The sequence below is a fragment of the Mustela nivalis genome, assembly GCF_964662115.1.
Source record: "Mustela nivalis genome assembly, chromosome: 17".
Taxonomy (NCBI): domain Eukaryota; kingdom Metazoa; phylum Chordata; class Mammalia; order Carnivora; family Mustelidae; genus Mustela; species Mustela nivalis.
This window is the reverse complement of record NC_139036.1, coordinates 6,972,123-6,991,163: the sequence shown is the minus strand read 5'-3', so window position 1 is coordinate 6,991,163 and position 19,041 is coordinate 6,972,123. Positions and strand designations below refer to the sequence as shown.

Sequence of the window (19,041 nt, the reverse complement as noted above, 5' to 3'; positions counted from 1 at the left end):
GCACAGTGATAAAGAGAAGCAAGGAAGGGTGGGAAGGAGAAGCAGCAACAGTTGGGTCTTTCTGGAATCCCGTGGGGCTGGGACACCGTGGAGAATGGGCTCTGCAGCCCTCCTGATGATTGGCTGGGACCCAGGAGAGGCCATTCTGCAGGCAGCCGACTGTCCAAACCCCTCTCTCTTTCTCCAGATCCTTACAAAAATGTGTGTGCATGGAGCTTTGACTGTCCAAGGAGAAGGGAGTAGTAGAGCAGAAGAAAAATACAAGAGAGACTTCATTAATTTTACATTTGGTCGAAAGAACCTTTGAAGAAATGGCAGAAGGCAGAATGAGCTCCAGAAAGGAGGGGGGAGGCTATTAAAATTCTAGGAAAGGGTGTATCCTCCAGTGGGTAGGAAACCCTGAGCTGCCTGCCCAGCCCAGGGATGATGAGAAACAGCTGGGGGTAGGACCAGACTCTGGGGCTGCCTGACCACCCCCGCCCCCCACTCTCCGCCCCACCAGGCCACTGTCCTCTGGAAGACATCTACGCCCCGGGATTGGAGCATGGGCCTACCTGTTCTTCCAGAACTCCAACTCCGCCTTGGGGGTGGGCCTCTCCCCTTGTAGGAGGGGCTGGGAAGACTTTCTCTTGAGCACCAGCTGGACCTGGCGGCTCCATTGGATCACGGCCGACTCAAGGGCATAGATGATGGACTTATCGGTACAATCCCAGCTGTGAAAGACAAAACGAGTCTCTCGGGATGTAACTTGGCATCTCCCCCTGGCAACAGAATTCCAAGTCTTGTAAAAAATAGGTGGGAAAGTCTACCTCAGCCAGGCATCTGAGCTTTCGTTGGATGACAGATTCGGATATGGGGTCCATAAGAAAAATACAGCTCCTCTCTCTGCAAAAATGCTGACATGAGCACGTGCACACGATGATTTCAAGGTCAGGGGGTTCACCAGTATCCTGAAGACTAATCCTGCTGGGCCTTTCCGTCAGTGCAGAACACACTGGACAGAAGATACCCGGATGGCCATCCAGTCCTCGCTGGAGTACCACCCATGTCAGGGAGCTCCCTACTTGACCTAGTGGTGCGATCCTTAGTAGATCAGCCCATCCTGGGAGAAAATCTGGCTCGGCACTGAACCACATCTGTCCTCCGCCTATTCCCTCATTTGGTCTTAGATCTGCCTTCTGCAGCAAGAGGAGGGAGGCTCCATCCTCCACGAGGCAGAGCACTGGCCATCTGGACACCACGGGCAATTTCACGATGTCCTGGCTTTTCCAGAATGCTAAAGAACCAGCATTCCCCGTCGTACAGCTTTCCCAAAATAAGTAAGTAAAGAAAACTCAAGGTATGTTGGAGGGGATGAAGGATCTGGAACCACTTTGGTGGTCTTGCCACAAAGCCTCCATGGGACACAAGTGACACAAGTGACACAGAGAGAGAATCCATCAGCCGCATTCTCCTACCCGACACCCACCTTCGCTTAATTTAATTAAATTCATATTTGCCGAGCGGTGATACGGCCCAAGTGATTATGGAAGGTATTGAAAGGAGAAGATACGTGCCACCCTGAAATACAATCCAGCCTTCTGGGAAATTATCAAATTTGAACAAAGCGAGACCAACCCTGCGATGATTATATACCCACGCGCTGAATGTTATTATGTTAAAATATAAAAGGGACAGGAAAAGGGTAATTTGAATTTATTTATTTCAAAAATTGAATATTTTTATTAAACCACATTAGGTTTTCTAGTTAACTGGGAAATTGCTTCAAATTATATATGTCGCCAATTACTTCCAAAGGCAAAAACTCATTACAAAGTACATTGGCATCCCATGCGTTACTTTTTCTCCAGATCAAATCACGGGCCCTGAATATCTAGTGGAGATGGTAGTGAGTTTGCAAACTCCTGGAAGTATGGCAGATCGTGTGCACGCAGCAAGGTGGCCTGTTGCCCCAGACAGAAGTGATGGATAGAAGATAAAAAAATATGTATCATTTAGATACACAGGCTGTCTTAAAAGAAAAAAAGGGAGGGGGATCCCCATGGGTCAAAAACAAAACTATCTCAGAGCTGACTTCAAGTCTCCATGAAGCCAGATTTGTTTCTGTTTGAAAAAAAGAGAAAAAATCCCCAAGACTGGACAGAAGCCTCAAGCAGCTGGGGGAGCAGGGTGTGAGATGTATTAAGAGCCAGTTGGTTCCGTGACATTATGTGCTGAGTAGGTACTGGGAGGAGGGGCGCTGTCTCCCCCCACCCCCGGCCCTGGGTCCTTGCCAATGATGAGCCACTGTCCCCATACGCAGGATCCTGAAATCAGTGTGGCTGTTCTCAGCCCTGGAATAATTCTGTTAGGCTTCAGACACTTTAGGGGCAGGGAATGGGGTAAGGGTGGTGATCAGCAGAACACACACAGTCCGGGGATCATGGCAAAGGGGCTTGTGTGTGGCACGAGGAGATGCACAGAGTCGGGAACAGTAAAGTTGTCCAGGACACAGTCCGATAAACCAGCGGCTCCTGTGTCGCAGAGCCCCAGATGGCCGGGCTGGTGTTACTTACACGGTCTCACTCTGAGAAGCCGCCAACTCGAGTTTTTCTGTGCCCACTGGGAGAGGCAGCAAGGTTTTCCCCTTCACATGCTCGAGGAGAACCAGGAGGTCGCACTGGAGGCTGTGTGCGTGCCGCTGGACATCCAGACGGACCACATGGGGCCAGTCAAGGTGATTCTTCTCATTGGCCAGGATGGGGATAACCACCTGGAACAGAGGTGCAGGGGGGCAGCAAAGGCGGGCCTTCTTCTTTGGACACTTTAAAGAAGGACTATCTGAGAAAGGTTCAGAAACTGTTTTGCAGGTTCCTATCCTATAGGGCTGCCTACTAAGAACCAAGGTTCTAGGCTGCCTGGATATCTGGTAAGACTGGAGGGTCGCGGATACCTACCTGCCAATTTCCCTGGCCGCCCATCTCCTGGGGATGAGGTCCCTTAGCCAAACATGCCTCCTCATTAAGGGGACAGACGTGGCTGCTATTTCTGAGTCCCGGGCTTCTTTCAACAAGTCGATCGCATCCTCCCACAGGAGCCAGTGTGCATCCTAGCCTCAGGATGCCTCCCAGCTTGCCTCCCATGGCTTCCCTTTTTCATTGTGTTCCCAAGGGCAACCTTGGAACACGGCAGCCTCCTCTGAAGGGTGACTATGGGTAACGAATAATCTGCTGTCAGTCTCATCAGTCCAGAACTCTTGGGCAAGGGCCCCTCCCTCATTAATGGGGTGAGTAAGAGGTGACTGAAACTGCCCATGGGAGCTGGAGGCAAAGCAGAGGACACATTAAGGTAAGGATGTCCGTCTGTCTGCAGGAGGCAAGACGGGCACCTTAAAGAAGTAAACAAAGGTAAGGATCTTGAATCTACCTATAGAGTGAACATCAACTGGGGTTTTGGCCATCTGGCATAGTTCCTCTTATTTTTTGTTGTTGGTACTCATTTCTGGACCCAGCAGTGGGACATGAACAAATCTGAGCCCGTGAGAGGGGGGTCAAAGTCTCTCATCGGAACTTTTTGATGAAGGGAACGTTCTCCTTTCTATCAGTTTGGAAAACTGTGGCCATCCTGTTACCCTATGGAGGCTCAGAATAGGGTCAATACAGGAGGAGACAGTTCCCAGATGGAGAAAGACCAAATCCCGTGGCCTCATTTGAGCTCCCGAATCAGGCTGCTCTCGAATTTGCTGAGCTACTTTATCTTTGTGTAAAGATATTTTTAAAAAGATTTTATTTTATTTTATTTATTTGACAGAGATCACAAGTAGGCAGAGAGGCAGGCAGAGAGAAAGAGGGAAGCAGGCTCTCTGCTCAGCAGAGAGCCTGACATGGGCCTTGATCCCAGGACCCTGAGATCATGACCTGAGCTGAAGGCAGAGGCTTAACCCACTGAGCCACCCAGGCACCCCTTGTGTAAAGATTTTATGTATTTATTTGACAGAGAGAGAGTGCAAACATGAGCAGGGGGAGGGGCCGAGGGAGAAGCAGACTCCCTGCAGATCAGGGAGCCCCATGCAATACAGAGCTCAATCTCAGGACCCTGGGATCACGACCTGAGCCAAAGGCAGATGCGTAACTGACAGCCACCCAGGTGCCTCTGAGTTACTTTCAATGGAGGTTTTGATCACTTGAAACTTAAAAAGTTGTAGTTAATATAACTTACTAGGAACCTCTGCCTGTCAAATCTCACAGCTAAGGGAAAGGAATAGTGGAATGAAAGAAATACTGGGAAAAAAAAAAAAAAGATGATCAGGAAATGTGGTAATTGAGTAAGTAAGGGAAATAAACACTTGTTTGGTTTGTTGGGTTCTATATAGGACCAAAAAGTCCACGTGGCTATGAAACAGAGCACCTGAACCCAGCAGGAGAACTCTATGAGGTTGACCTTTGCCCAGTGCATCTGGAAACAGTCTCTGAACTGAGAACTTACAAGGACAGGTGGACAGAGAGTGCCAACAGAGAAAATGTTACAAATCGAGTTCTGCTCATTCATGACAAGAAAGGACACTCTTAGACCCAGGGCAAGAGGCCTAACAGGAGAGGAAAGGAATATTCCTAGGATCTCAAAGGCAGGGGCTATACCTTATCTGGTCTTTTAAAATATTTATTTATTTTAGAGAGAGGACACAAGCAGGAGGGGCAAAAGGAGAAGGAAAGAGAATCTCCAACAGACCCTGGGCTTCATCTCATGACCCTGAGATCATGACCTGATCCAAAACCAAGAGTCAGATGCCCAACCAACTGTACCCCATAGGTGCCCCTTATCTGGTTTTTTATACCCAGCGTCCTCTGTAGGGTCTGGTGTGTAGGAAAGAAAAGTGGTAAGTGGGCTTGGGGTTGGATTTTTGAGGGCTTTGGGTGATAGAAAAATAATGAACATGAACTTTCTATGAAATGAAAAGCTATTCATTTATTTGTTCAATGAATATTTATTGAGCATCTACTACGTGCTAGTCCTGGTGTACGTGCTGGGAGGGTGTATCAGTGAAGAAAGTAGACAAGGATTCTTGACCTCATGAAGTTTGTATTTCAGGAGAGAGACAGTCAATAAACAAAACATTCTGCAAAATTAAATTAATTAGTGAAGCAGATGAGCAGAGGACTGTGGGCAGGAGAGATTATAATGATAAATGGAGGGATTAGTGCAGGTCTCACTGATAAGGAACATTTAAACAAAGGTGGGAGGACAGGGAGAGTTCTGCACAGATCCTTGGGGGAAGTATATTGCAGAGAGAAGGAACAGCTTGTGCAAAGGCCCTGAGGTGGCAGCATGTCTAGTGTGATAAGGAGCACCGTGGAGGTCCATTCCATGAAGCTGGAATTGAGAATGAGAAGATTAGAGGTCAGTAAAAGGGGATGGATCCCATGCAGCCCTGCCTATGGGATTTTAATTTTTAATCTCAAAGGAATGGAAATCATTTAAGGGTTATGAGCAAAGGGAGTAAAATTGTCCGCCATCTTTTTTTTTAGTAGAATCACTCCAGCTGCGTTGGTAAGAATAGACTGTAGGGGGCAAAAGTGAATAAGGGGGATGGGTTAGAAAGTAATTGCTATAATACAGAAGACAATGGCTTGGCACCTGGGAGAATGGAGGAGATAGTAAGAGAGGGTTTGATTCCATATACATTTTGTAGGCTCAGCCATATGATTTCTTAATGGATTCGTTGTGGGGTTATGAGACCAAAAAAAGGCATCAGGATGAGTTCAAAGTTTGGGACTTGGGGAGCAGGAAGGAAGAACAGAACTGCCATTAATTGATGTGGGGGAGACCAAGGTAGAGTCCATTCTTGAGGTGTTTTTGGACACATTAGAATCTGATACGTCTGTTAGACTTCTAAATGGGGACAGTTGGGAACTCAGAGAAGCAAAGGCTGGAGATAACAAATGAGTCTTATACAGGTGGTCTGTGAAACTCTGCAGGTGAACCAGTGTTCCCAAGGAACTGAGGTTCTTTAGAGAAGACAGGGTGTTCAAAGAGTGACCCCTAGGGCTCTCCAATGTTAGGAAGCCAGGAGGAAGAGGGAGTACCATTAATGGAAAGAAGGGGCCATTGTGACTGACCAGTGAAAACCCAGAAGACTGGCATCCTGGAAACCAAGAGAAGAAAGGGGTTTCCTGGAGGAGTGGGTCATCACGAGCTGTGCAAAATGCTGCACACAGGTCAAGTAGGAAGAGGGCTGCTTGCCATTTAGCCAAGTGAAGGTCACTGGTGACATTGACAAATCCTTGACTTTCTCTTCCATGCCATGTGGGGGTGACGGTCAGATGAAACAGGAAAAGAAAGGGGCATGGCAAGAACGGACCCATCTTCTAGATGTTTCGCTGTAGAGGGGACCACACAAGTAGGATGATAGGTGACGGGAGGAATGAGGATTTTGTTTGATGGCAAATAGCTAGTGGGGAAGGAAAAAAAATAAGAATGTAGGAGGGAGGAAAGGATGTTGGCGTGATCTCTTTAAGGAGATGAGAACAGGTGGGATTCAGAGAGGAAGTGGCAGTTCTGAGGATTAAGGTTGTCCCCAGATGACGGCAGATGGTCCACCTGTTGCCATGGGAGGGATAGTGGAGCTGAATGAACATGGATATGGGCAGATGGGATGGATGTAGGCATCTATGGATGTTTTATTCTATTATTTTCATTTTTAAAACCCAAGGAAGAAGCAAAAGCATCATTGAGTGAGGTTGAAAGGCATTTTGGACATTTGAGGGCAGAAAAAAGAAAGTGTCTAATAGTGGTCTAGAAAAGCAAGAAAAAAGGAAGCTCGAGGTATCAGCTGGGAAGGATAAAAGGCCTATCACATGTTCAGGGTCATGAATTTAAAGCAGTGCTGGCTGTTTTTTTCTCAGCCCCACGGGCTTCATGGGTGCAGGCATGGAACAGACAGAGCATTGCGTTGGATCTCATTGGAATTATGGTGTGGAGTCAGACAGTGGGAAGGCAGCGGGATGGATGGACCAGAGGCTCGGGGTAGTGGGACGCTAGGGGAAGTGGGCTAAAAGACACGGGCTGTGGTCAGAGAAAGAAAGGTATGTGAAATTGTATCACGAGGGGGTGGTTTGGTAGTGCAAGGTCTGGGAATGGCCACAGGAATGGCTGGGGACGGGATGGGAGGGGGACAAGATCACTGAAGAAGGAAGGCTCAAGGATCCCAGAGGCCAGCTTATTGGAAGGATCATTCATTTGTCTAATGAAGTAGCCATGTGTTAAGGCAGGAGTGATGGTGGAAGGAGTAACAGTGAGCCAGGGGCAGCACCATCGGGCCATGACACAGCAATGGTGGGGGAGAGGGTGGCATTGTCTGGTGACACAAGATCCAAAGTGAGGTTTTTCAACATGAATCGAGCTGTGAAGGACACCTGTTCCAGCTCCAGGTTCAGAGATGGAAGGGCTGTGGGGAATACAGCTTTCCTCCAGGGAGAACAGGGACAGGCTAGGGCAAGATGAGGATGGCTCAGAGAAATGAGGACATCTCTAAGTAGGATAAGTGACAATAACGTTGTGTCCCTTAGGTCATGCCTACAAGCCAGCACACTATTGCCAGTGCCCTAATACATTCTCTGTAAATTTCATGATAGTCCTGCAAAGAGAGTCAGACCCTGGCCCTCTGGGGTCACATGACACTGATGCATTTCATAGAACCAGGATTTGAACCCAGGCCCATCAGTTTCCACATCCCCATGCTCCCTCTTCAAAAAAAAAAAAAAAAAAACCAAAAAACTTTGAAATGGCATCCAAGTCTCAGAGCTCTAAGAAAATAACCTGGCAGCAGGAATGATGTGACTGGGAGGAGGAAGACAAGCAGCAGGGAACTAATTACTAAGTTTTGTCAGTTCCGAGAAACATTTCTTGGATGCATTTTTTTAAACCCTGCACTAGTGTCACAAAATGATGAAATTTATAGCTTCTTCCCCTTACTGACATCACACTCCCCCCTAGCGCAGGAGGACTATTCTCAGTCTTGTGGGCTCCTCTGGCTTGAGTGCTGCTGAGTAGGGCCTGGGAGGATGTGGGGAGCCAAGCTGATCCACAGAGAGAGCAGAGCGGGAGCACTCTCCAGGAACACTGGGAGGGGAAAGGGGGGGCTGAGGGGACCAGAGGGGAGCAGGGGACTGGTGCAGCACAATCAGCTTTAGGGTGCGTAGACGAAGTAGAGGGAAGATGCTGTTAGAGGCTTTGAGAAATGCTAAGCCCTCAAGGTGTTCTAAAAATAATTTGGGGGGCGCCTGGGGGGATTAGTCTGTTAAGCATCTCATTCTGAGTTTTGGCTCAAGTCATGATTCCAGGGTCCTGGGATCGAGCCCCGCCTCAGGCTCCCTGATCAGTAGGAAGACAGCTTGAGATTCTCTGTCTCTAAAATAAATACATAAATCTTAAAAAGAATAAGTGTTCTATTTCTCAGACCTGTGGATTACTCTGTTAATGAGTGCTTGCTCCTTCCTTGCTCCTTCCTCCCGGACTTGTTCCCTCCCCCTTCTCTTCTCTTTTTAGCAGAAATGGTGGCAGACTATACAATAATTCTATATCTTAAGGAAAGAAAAAACTTATTTAAATTGCAGCATTATTGGGGTGCCTGGGTGGCTCAGTGGGTTAAGCCTCTGCCTTTGGCTAAGCTCATGATCTCAGGGTCCTGGGATCGAGCTCCATATTAGACTCTCTGCTCAGCAGGGAGCCTGCTTCCCCTTCTCTCTCTGCCTGCCTCTCTGCCTACTTGTGATCTCTCTCTCTGTGTCAAATAAATAAAATTAAAAAAAAAAAAGTCTCAAAAAAATTGCAGCATTATTCACAAAGGCCAAGAGGTTAATGCAGCCGATACAACCACCCGTGCATGAATGGATATACAGACTGTGGTGTATACACATACAATGGAATAGTACTCAGCCTTAAGGAGGAAAATAACTCTGTCACATGGTACAACCCCGGATGAACCTTGAAGACATCAAGTGAAGGGAAATACGCCAGTGACAGAAGGACACCTACTACATGATTCCATTTACATGAGGTCCCCAGAGCGGTCAAGTTCATAGGAACAGGAAGCAGAATGGCGGGTGCAGGGGCCGAGGAATGGTGGAATCAGGGAGTTGTTCGGTGGGTATAGACCAAGTCATGCAGGATGATGGGGGTTCCTGGGGACTCCCTGCACAGCAGTGTGTGTGGTTGGCAACCGGACACTTGGAAATGGTTGGGAGAGTGAATTTTTTCTCCTGTGGGGTTTTTTTTGGCCACAATGAATACAAAACTATCTTAAGGACCATTCCATGGCAATCATTCTTTTAATTATAGATGGACCTTAATTCATTCAGCCAGTCCCCTACGGATAAGCATTCAGTTTGTTGCCAGTCTCTTTTAACGCACCAGTGAACATTCTGGAACACTTGAGGGGCTGAACTATTTTCAAATTACTTTTGCTTGCTGGGTACATGTCCTTGGGCGGTGACACAACTCAGTGATGGGCCGCCATCCCCCACACAAACTAAGTGTATTTCCACAACTGAAACTTTGTTCAGTCTCCCAGGACACTGAAAGTTACCTTGAAGTGTATGTTCCCTAATTCTTCTTCTACACTCCTGTCTCTCTCCTCTGAACACAATGGCACTTCCTTCTATCATCTTCATTCATGAGGGGATTTGAGACGAGCCTGGATCTCTGTGGTGACAGGGCTCACACAATGCAGGCCCGCAAAGCCACTGGGGTAGTTAAAAGATTGAAATACATCCCTGTCTTCCAAGAACCCTCCTTCTCTGGGCTCCCCTCCCCCCACCCAGGGTGACTCTTCCCTGGAATTCCCCCACCCCAGAGCTTTCAGAAAAAGCAACTAAAGGACTAACATCCCGCCCAGCAGGGAACCTCCAGGACCTGGCTCCCCACTGTGGCCTACTTTAAGTAGAGTTCTTCCTCCTCCCCAGTCATAGGAGTTTTAAATATTTTAAATATAGGATTAATTGCCTGGGTGGGATCTTGTCTTCTATATCTTCGGTATTCCGGATAGCCTCTGCTACACAAAACATCATATAACCAATACTGCATTAATACTTGTTTTCTGAGCCGCAGGACCCAGTGCATCACGCTTCCCGAAACACTCACCCTCAACTTACAGGGACGTTTACTCCCATTCCAGAAAGGTCGGAATGTCCCAAGAACCTCGCCTGGGGCACCCTCTCTGAGACCTCCTGCCCTCTCTCAGCTTGGGCTGCGCTGTCACAGAAGTTCCCTAGAATCCACATCTCCCGGGATCTTCCTCCCTGAGCTCTGAGCTCTGAGCTCGGGGCAGGCCCCTCCAAACACCTGTTGGGCATTGCCAACCGGACGCCCCAACTTCTTATCTCGGCACAGGGCTGATAATTGGGCACACCGTTGTGAGATTTATGAATGAGATGAAATCACAACCAAACCACCTCTCCCCTCAACTCTCCTCCATAGGTAAGCACTGTGGATAGCCTCGCTGGCCCCTTCGAGATGCCCCCTAGGTCACCACTACCTGTCTCCCCCAGCGCCAGTTTACGGAGGGATTGAGAGATACACCGCCTTAAAATACGGTCAGGACCCACCAGGCACTCTTAAGACGCCAACCTCCCCCTGACTTTGGCTTGGCCCCAGACCAGGACCGACGCAAGTCAGAGCCCCTCGAGCTTCTCACGGTGAGCCGGACCCTCTTCAGCTTGTCCCAGCTCGCTCCGACTTCTCAGGTGGGCTTCTTGCCCATCCCCTCTAGCCCCGCCCCGGCCCCGCCCCCGTCCCCGCCCCCTCCGCTCCGGCCTCTCCTCCCCCTCCCCAGCGGCCACCGGCGCAGGGCCTCCGGGCCACCCGCCCACCCTCACCTCGGAGAACAGCGCAGCCAGGTGCTCCAGAGGGGCGGCGGGCACGTCCCCGCACAGCACGGCGCCGCGGAGGCTGCGGGGCCCCGGCGGCTCGGGCCCGGTGCGCAGGAAGAAAAGCCCCTTGGCGCGAGGCGAGCCCGCCTGGGGCCCCGCGTCCAGGCCCGGTCGCACCGCCAGGCCCCCGGGCCCGGGCCGCACCACCAGCAGCGGCCTCGGGGCCCCCTCAGCATCACGGCCCAGGAAGGCGTGCAGCAGCCGCTCCGCCTCGGCCGTGCCCGCGCAGCGCTCCCAGGCGCCGGCGGCCGGCCTCAGGCTCAGGGCCACGTAGGCCCCCAGGAGTCCCAGGCGCGGGTCGGCGGCGCCGGGCTCCGGATCCGCGCTCTCAGCAGCCCGCGCGGCGGGCTCTTCAGCGCCCGGCATCGCGCGCTGCCGCGGGCCGCAGCCGTTTCCCTGGCGACGCGGACGCGACCCGAGCTCCCGCCTCCGCTCCCCTCCTATTGGACACGAGACTCCCGGCCCCGCCCCTCCCAGCTCCGCTTGGTAAGAGAGAGACGCCCTGGGCAAGGGGCGGGGTCGCGTCGCTGTTGCTAGGAAACCGGCCGCCGTTCCTATTTAGCGCCAGGTCTCTGTGCTTGCAGGTGCTCACGGGTGACGGTGCAGGGCAATGGTTTATTGACGCGGTGCGTGGAGGGGAGGGCAAGTGTATAAAAGCTTGGCTAAGATCAGATTAAATTCTTGAGAGGTCTCCAGACACTGAAAATATGATGATTCTCCAACTCCCCAAATGTGTAATTTAAACTCGAAAACTATGTCAATTATAAAACAGACGTAAGCGGTTTCAGTGAAGTTTTAAAATTTCTTTTCCGTGATAACTTAAATACTTTAGAATGGTGTTTATATGCTTACTGAGCATTTTGAAATATGCTGGTGCAGCTGAAGTACTGAATTTTTATTTAATTTACTATTTAATATTAAACTAGGATTTAATTTTAGCTCAGTTTTAGAATTTCAGTATCCATTATTTTTTTAAAAAGGTTTTTTTAGTGTCTTGTTTTGTTCGTGCCTTCGGTGTGTGCTCAATCTGACAGATGGGGACTCAAACTCTGAGATTACTTTGATTTCCATCAGTCTGACCCCGGTCGGTTCTTCTTCTGTGCATACAAGTGCTTGTAAATATACAGAGTCTGCGATATACCTAGATCTTGTCTTCAAAAAAGGATAAGGTGAAGCACCTTTCCTTACCTCAGAAATTATCATTTGTCACCTGCTGAATTCCTCTTCATTAGGGGGATATAAATAGCTTGGCCCTTTGCATTGCATGTGAGGGGAGAATGGGACAAGGACAGGGACAGCCTAGTGGCATGAAGCGGCTCTGAAATGAGCTTGCCCTCTCCCTACCACCCCGATTTTAGTCACCAACCAGAAACTGCAGAAATTTCTGGTAAAAAAAAAAAAGTATGTAACAGGCTTCAAAGGAACATTAACAGAATAAGCACTTACCAAAGGCAACTCAGCTAACAAGACCTCCTCAGGAAAACTTGGTAGCTAAAAAGTAAAACGATTGATTTCATGATAACCAGGGCACGGGAGGTCCTATGATGGAAAACATTCCCAATAGAAAAAGAATCTTTGTGTTTGTAAAGAGTGTTTTATCACTGCTAGGTTAAATAGAAGGCAGACCAGCTGTGAGTAGAGGGACAAAGCAGAGGCATGAAAATGATTTTATTTTAAAGATTTAATTTATTTATTGAGAGAGAGAGAGCATGCATGAGTGGGGAAAGGGGCAGAGGGCGAGAGGGAGAGAATCTTGAGCAGACTCCCCACCAAGCACAGAGCCTCACCCTGAGCTAAGCTGGATCCCATGACTCTGAGATCCTGACCTGAGCCAAAACCAGGAGTCAGACACTCATCTGACTGAGCCACGCGGGCGCCCCACACTCAAATGATTTTAAGATGAATTTGATGACTGACATTGAAAAAAAAAAAGTATCAGGGACAGATAGAAGTATTGGAGGCTTCTTACACATATCATAAAATTCTGCAGAATTTTTGTTTTGCAGAGAGGAAGCCTTGATATTGTCTAAATGCTGAAGGTCTCCAAATGTGTGAATCCTGATCAGGTTTTATAGACAGAGAAACTTTGGGGCCATTAACTTCCTGTAAACCCTCCACATAAAGTTTCTATCACCCCAACCATGACCTATTTTGCCCTTCATCCTTATTGTCCTTTTGGCCCAATATGCATAAAAATAGAAAGCCAGGAGCCCGTGGAGATGACTTGAAGATGACTGTCCGAGACAGAAGGCTCCTGAATAGTGGGAAATCCAGCTTTTGCTTTCTTCCTCTAAAAACCCACCTTTGCCTTCACTTAGAAGGAGGTGGGGGGGTGTGGTTACATGGAATTTATTGAAAGCAGCTGCCATCAAGTTTATATTGGGTAATTATAGTAAGGGAAAATAAAATAACAAATGTGTTAGCTATCTATTGCTGGGTAACAGATGACATGACAAATTAGCAGCTTAAGAACATTCATTAGGTAAGAGTTTATGGTGGCTGAAGAATTTGGGTACAGCTAATCGGGGTGGTTCTGGCTCGGGATCTCTCATGAGGTTTCAGACAGGATGTCATGAGGGGCCATATCACCCAAAAGCTTGATAAGGTCTGGAGGAGCTGCTTCAATATGGCTTGCTCCCATGGCTTCTGAGCACATGGAGGTCTCATTAGGTACTTGATGTCTCCATAACGTTATGGCAGGCTTCCCCTAGACCAAATGATCTAAGAGAGAGAGAGTGAGAGCAAGACAAATGCCACAATCTCTCATAGCCTAGCCTTGAAAGCCCTACAGTCATTTCTGCAATATTCCCAATACACACATTCACTCACCCTATGCAGTGTGAAAGGGAAGCATACCAGGATGTGAATAAAAGGAGACAAGAATCACTGGTGCCATCTGAGAGGTGGGCTACTACCAAAACTATTAAGGAAGATACTGAATTTGTGTAATTATTCAGATAAAATGATTTCCTCTTTTTAAAAAAGATTTATTTATTTATTTAAGGGGTAGGGGTATGGGCAGAGGAGAGAGGGTGAAAAGCAGACTCTGCACTGAGCATGGGGCTGACCTGGGGCTCTATCTCGTGACCCCAAGATCAGGATCTGAGCTGAAACCAAGACTTGGGGGCTTAACCAGCTACACCACCTCAGTGCCTCAATTTCCATCTTTTTAAATTAGAAACTTAAACTTGCTTCTATGAGCATAAGTTTTCTTATATCAGATTTTTTATTTTGCACAATTCCTATTCAACACTTTTTAATAATGGTCTCATTATTATTTATTGCTACAGCAGATTCACTGTGTGGGACTGTACTAGACTCTAATTTCAGAGATGGGTAACCACTTCATGACCACACACCGTGATTCTCCGTGACTACTCTGTTTTTACCTATCCCTTCAATATTGATGTTGCTTAGGCATCTATCTCAGACCTTCTGGGGTCTTTTCACTTTAAAATCTCTCCCTGGGGTGCCTGGGTAGCTCAGTCAGTTAAGAGTCTGCCTTCAGTTCAGGTCATGATCCCAGGATCCTGGGATTGAGTCTCTCATCAGGCTACTTGCTCAGCGGGGAGTCTGCTTCTCCCTCTGCACCACCCTCCCCCCACCTCAGGTTTTCTGTCTCGCAAAAATAAATAAAGAAAATCTTAAAGTCTCTCCTTGTATGAACTTCTTCATCCCAAATAACAATTGCTCCCTTTATGCTAATAGCTGCCAAATCTACATCTCCAGACTGGGATTAAGGAGGTCTATCACTTTAGAACAATACCTGGCTTTCCTCAAATCTTTTTTTTTTTTTTTTAATATTTTATTTATTTGACTAAGAGAGAAACAGCAAGAGAGGGAACACAAGCAGTGAGAGAGGGAGATGAAGAAGAAGGTGTCCCAGTGAGCAGGGAACCTGATGTGGGGCTCGATCCCAAGATACTTGGATCATGGCCTGAGCCAAAAGCAGACGCTTAACCAACTGAGCTACCCAGGCCACCCTGGAAATCCCTTTCTGACACTTAGTGTTGAAGAGAAGTCTGAAGCCAGGCTGATGTTTGTTACTTGTAGGTAACATTTTGAAACAACGTGATTGCTGAAGGTGTTTTTTTTTTTTTTCCTCCCTTTTTTATTTTTGTGATTAAAAAAAAAAGTTTTAGGATATAGCTAATATCCCACTGAATTGGTTTTTGCCTAAATTATGACAGCTCATTTGGTTCTCCTAATGATGGGTTTCTTCACAGTGGGAAAGATCCTTCCATGGAATCTTTGATTATTACCTATTTTCTGCTTGCACTTTCTGGTCTGGTCCTCTGGTTATGTAAACTGATAGCGTGAACTCGAAATTACAAGTAAGGGATATATTTTGCAATACTAATTGAGGTTTTTTTTTTTTTTTTTTTTTTGCCTATACGTTCAGATGTTGTCCTGTGGCTCTCCACTCAGTAAGTTAGTGATATTTAATGCCTCTGGGGAGTGTGATATAGCCTTGAACCGTCTATTGAATTTCTGAATAGTTTTCAAACACAGAGCAGAGACAATAGTCATGAAAGCTGTGCCATTTCTTTTCTTTTACTGTAAGAGCTAAGCACTTAAGAGGGAGAAAAGATTTCTGTTGTATCGCTCATTTGTGTGTGGTGTTTTTTTAAGATTTTATTTTTCATTTATTTGTCGCAGAGAGGAAGAGATCTCAAGTAGGCAGAGAGACAGGCAGAGAGAGAGGAGGAAGCAGGCTCCCCGCTGAGCAGAGAGCCCAATGCAGGGCTCAATCCCAGGACACTGGGATCATGACCTGAGCTGAAGGCAGAGACTTAACCCACTGAGCCACCTAGGTGCTCCTTGCTCATTTGTTTTAATTGCAGGAACTCAGCTTTGAGGACCCAGGGTCCTGGCTCTGGAAACTGAGAGGCTCCAATGTATATGCTAACTTGGAGATTCATAAGCACATTTCCTAAAGAAGAGGGAGAAGGTGGGAGGAGGGCTGGGGAAGCAAGATAGAGGACGACCTGGATATGCTGTAGAATTACTGACCCTTTCAGGAGAGTCCAAAGAAGGAGCCACGATGTGACAGTGACTACAGAAATCCTGGGGTGCATAGAAGCAGACCCTTGAGCCTGGCTTCCCAGGGTAGCCCCTGGCACGTGGGCAGCCATGAGTGAGGGCAGGATCTGAGGAGAGTAAGCAGAAAGCAGCCTTTCAGTGCTGCCTTGCTTTCACAATTCAGGGACAGAGATGGACAGTTTCCAAGATCTTTGTAGGATGCCTAGGAAGAGGAGAGCAGAAATGCTTGGAGGGTCAGCTTGGGGCTGGGCTGAGAAGGACACAGTCTAGGTAGTTGTATCATCTAGAGGCTTGGTGGATGATAACGACTGGTTATGAGGACTGACTATACCAGATGGCTTCTATCTCAGTAAGGACATAGGACAGATGCAGACCCTCCTCTGGTGGCCAGAAGATATATAAGCTCCCCAGGAATGTCCAGTCCTCCAGAGAAGAGAGTAACAAGGAAGAATCCTAAAGACCTTATACTTATGTCAAGTGATTAGATTACCTTGAACCAGCAAGACTATTTTCTACCTCTGACTGGGTATAAGGATGGATCAGTCTGGGCTTGATGAGAGCCACCAAATGTTACAGAAAGAAGGAGTTCCATACAGAAATCAGATCTTCCATGACCATCAGAAGAGCGGGGAAGTAAAGTGGAGAAGATCTTGAAGATTGTAGCAGGAAGATCAGAGAAATCGTCATCATTTCATGACCATGGAGAAGGTAACTTTCTCCCATTTCAAGACTATTTCCTGCCTTTTAGCACATGCCTCCCAGAATCCAGTCTCATCCAGGACCTTTTTTTTAATGAGAGTTGCTGTTCCAGATGGTAGAAAGATGTTGAAAATGGGGAGTGTGGGGTAAGATTAAGGCAGGATGCTATGAAAGGGTAAAATATTATCGGTCACCTCACATGGTTACCATCACAGTAAACTACAGCCCATGGACCAAATCCAGCCCAGAACCTGTTTTTGCAACTTCAATTCAATGGGAACACAGCCATCCTATTTGTTTGTGTATGTATTCATTTATGAATTATATTATGAATTGTGAAAAGTCTATGGCTTTTTTCCCCCCTACACTACAAGGGTGCAGTTGAATAGTTGCAAGTCTACAGAGACAGGATGGCCCACAAAAACCTAAAATATTTACATCTTTATAGGAACAAATTGGCCAACCTCTAGCTTATATTAGATACTATCGAGTCTTTTGGTTGGTGAGAACTCAATGTGGAGAAGTCATAAAGTTGTCTTAGTCTCATGAAGTCAATTTAGAATGGGTTTGGTGGTTTCCTTATGCTTTAGAGTCAAAGGTCCATCTTTGCAGTTTGTGAAATCAGGCAGATCTCCAGCCACTGCTGTGAAAGTGAGAAGAATTCTTTTTTTTCTGTGTTTTCTCGGTTATTCTAATGAGAAGTTGGGAGAGTTTACATTAAGTGTCCCTAACTAGATATAATTTTAAACAATGTAATGTGCTTTCTCATTAATCATTATTAATAGTACTGACTGCGTCCTGACCTATCCTGTTCCTGGGGGCTGTAGAAATAGTCGTCTCACACTTCTGAGAGCAGGAATGCGTTTGGCCATCATTTATTCTACACGCCTTGGGGATGAAGTGATGGATGGGATATCTTGTCTTCAGAGAGAACAAGCCATTTAGTGACAATCCAAAAGGGCAATGCTAGAGGCTGTCTACATTCTGAGTCTAGTTAATTTCCACACTGCACTTTGCCTGTTTTTCAAAAGTTGGCAGAAAGGTGGTTTGATGGACATCGATTTTGTGTATGTGTGTGTGTGTTTACCCTTCTTCCAGAAACTATTCACCCATCTTCTAGAAACCCTTTGTCACTTTTTCTTTGGGAAAATATTTCCACCCATGAACCACCTTTTACCCTACCCCCCAGTCCAGGTACCCCTGGTAGGGCTCAGTTCCTAGCTCTAAAACCGAAGTACATCACTGAGCTAACCAGACCTGTCTGTCTCCTCACCACAGTCATCAGCATGACCATGGGCATGTGATCCCATCAGACCAGCAGAGCTGTAACCAAGGCTTTGGTGGGACTGTTGGAGTCAATGAGCGTTTTCTGTTTTCTCTTGGATTTAAACCTAGGGGGCTTTTGGTCAGCACTGATGTGGGCACCTTGAGGCCATGAGGGGAAGGGCTATCTGAAAATGAAGTCCAGATAGCGGAGGTGGAGCTGAGAGGTGGGGAGGAGAAAGATGACATTGTTTGAGCTGCAGCCTACACACCAGACTTCTCACTCTCCTCAACAAAGATGTCTCTTCTCCAGTAAGCCAGTTGGAGTTGGGATTTCTGTTCCTCTTAAGCAAGAGTCCCAACTGATACCAGTGACAAATAAGGAAAAATTTAATAGGAGAGATGAAGATGTTTCTTGGCAAGGGGGAAGAAATCCTTCAGAGAGACAGTTGAGAGAAAAGACATAAAAAGGGATACTTCTTGGAACAGTGTCTCTAGAAGATGTGAGGGTTGAACCTTCAACCACTTGGTTTCTCCCATAACAACTCCACATCGCACATTTAGCTCCTGATTTTGAATCAAGACAATACACCAGAGATTAATATGGGTGCATGTCCCTGTGTTTATTCACTTTTCAGTGTTTAATTCCCAGAAGGATGAGAGAAATACTTACCTAATTAAGCTATAGCGATCCTTGCTTGCTTCCTACCCATACTTGTCTCACAAAAATGTACTATGAAGAGTTGATGAAGCTGTTTTCTTTTTAATGAATTCTATATACTAGTTAATTATAATCATCTAAAGAGTGTACAGTTTCCCCCCCGATAGAGGTGGGTGGAGAAAAGAAAGCTGCAGAAAACATACCTTTTCAGCCATCTCTTATTGCCATTGCGGGAGTTCTTGGGTCTTGGCAATGAACTTTAGTTCTTCGATATGATACTCTCGATTTTGGAGGAAATCATACATCTGGGAGGCCTGAGGGATCTGTCCCTTCCCATGGGAATGGGATCGTAAATTTGTGAAATGCATACTGATTCCTCACTGCATGAGTGAGTGAAGTAATGCGGGTCTTACCAAAATTGTGCTCCCCTCTGAAATGGTCAGGTGGGGAATGTGGGATGGGGAGGAGGGG

General features: G+C 47.0%; 1 protein-coding gene across 1 annotated transcript in view; it reads right to left on the bottom strand.

Annotated features, from left to right (window-relative positions):
• Nucleotides 1-11,381, bottom strand: part of DNAH9 (dynein axonemal heavy chain 9) — a 318,684-nt gene extending 307,303 nt beyond the window's left edge. Inside the window, exons 1-3 of the mRNA XM_082708418.1 lie at nt 10,851-11,381; nt 2,556-2,752; nt 555-713 (exon numbers count right to left, since the gene is read on the bottom strand). Coding sequence (XP_082564544.1) covers nt 555-713; nt 2,556-2,752; nt 10,851-11,270 — 776 coding nt within the window. The 5' untranslated portion in view covers nt 11,271-11,381. The remainder of the gene's footprint in view (nt 1-554; nt 714-2,555; nt 2,753-10,850) is intronic.
• Nucleotides 11,382-19,041: the final 7,660 nt, after the last annotated feature.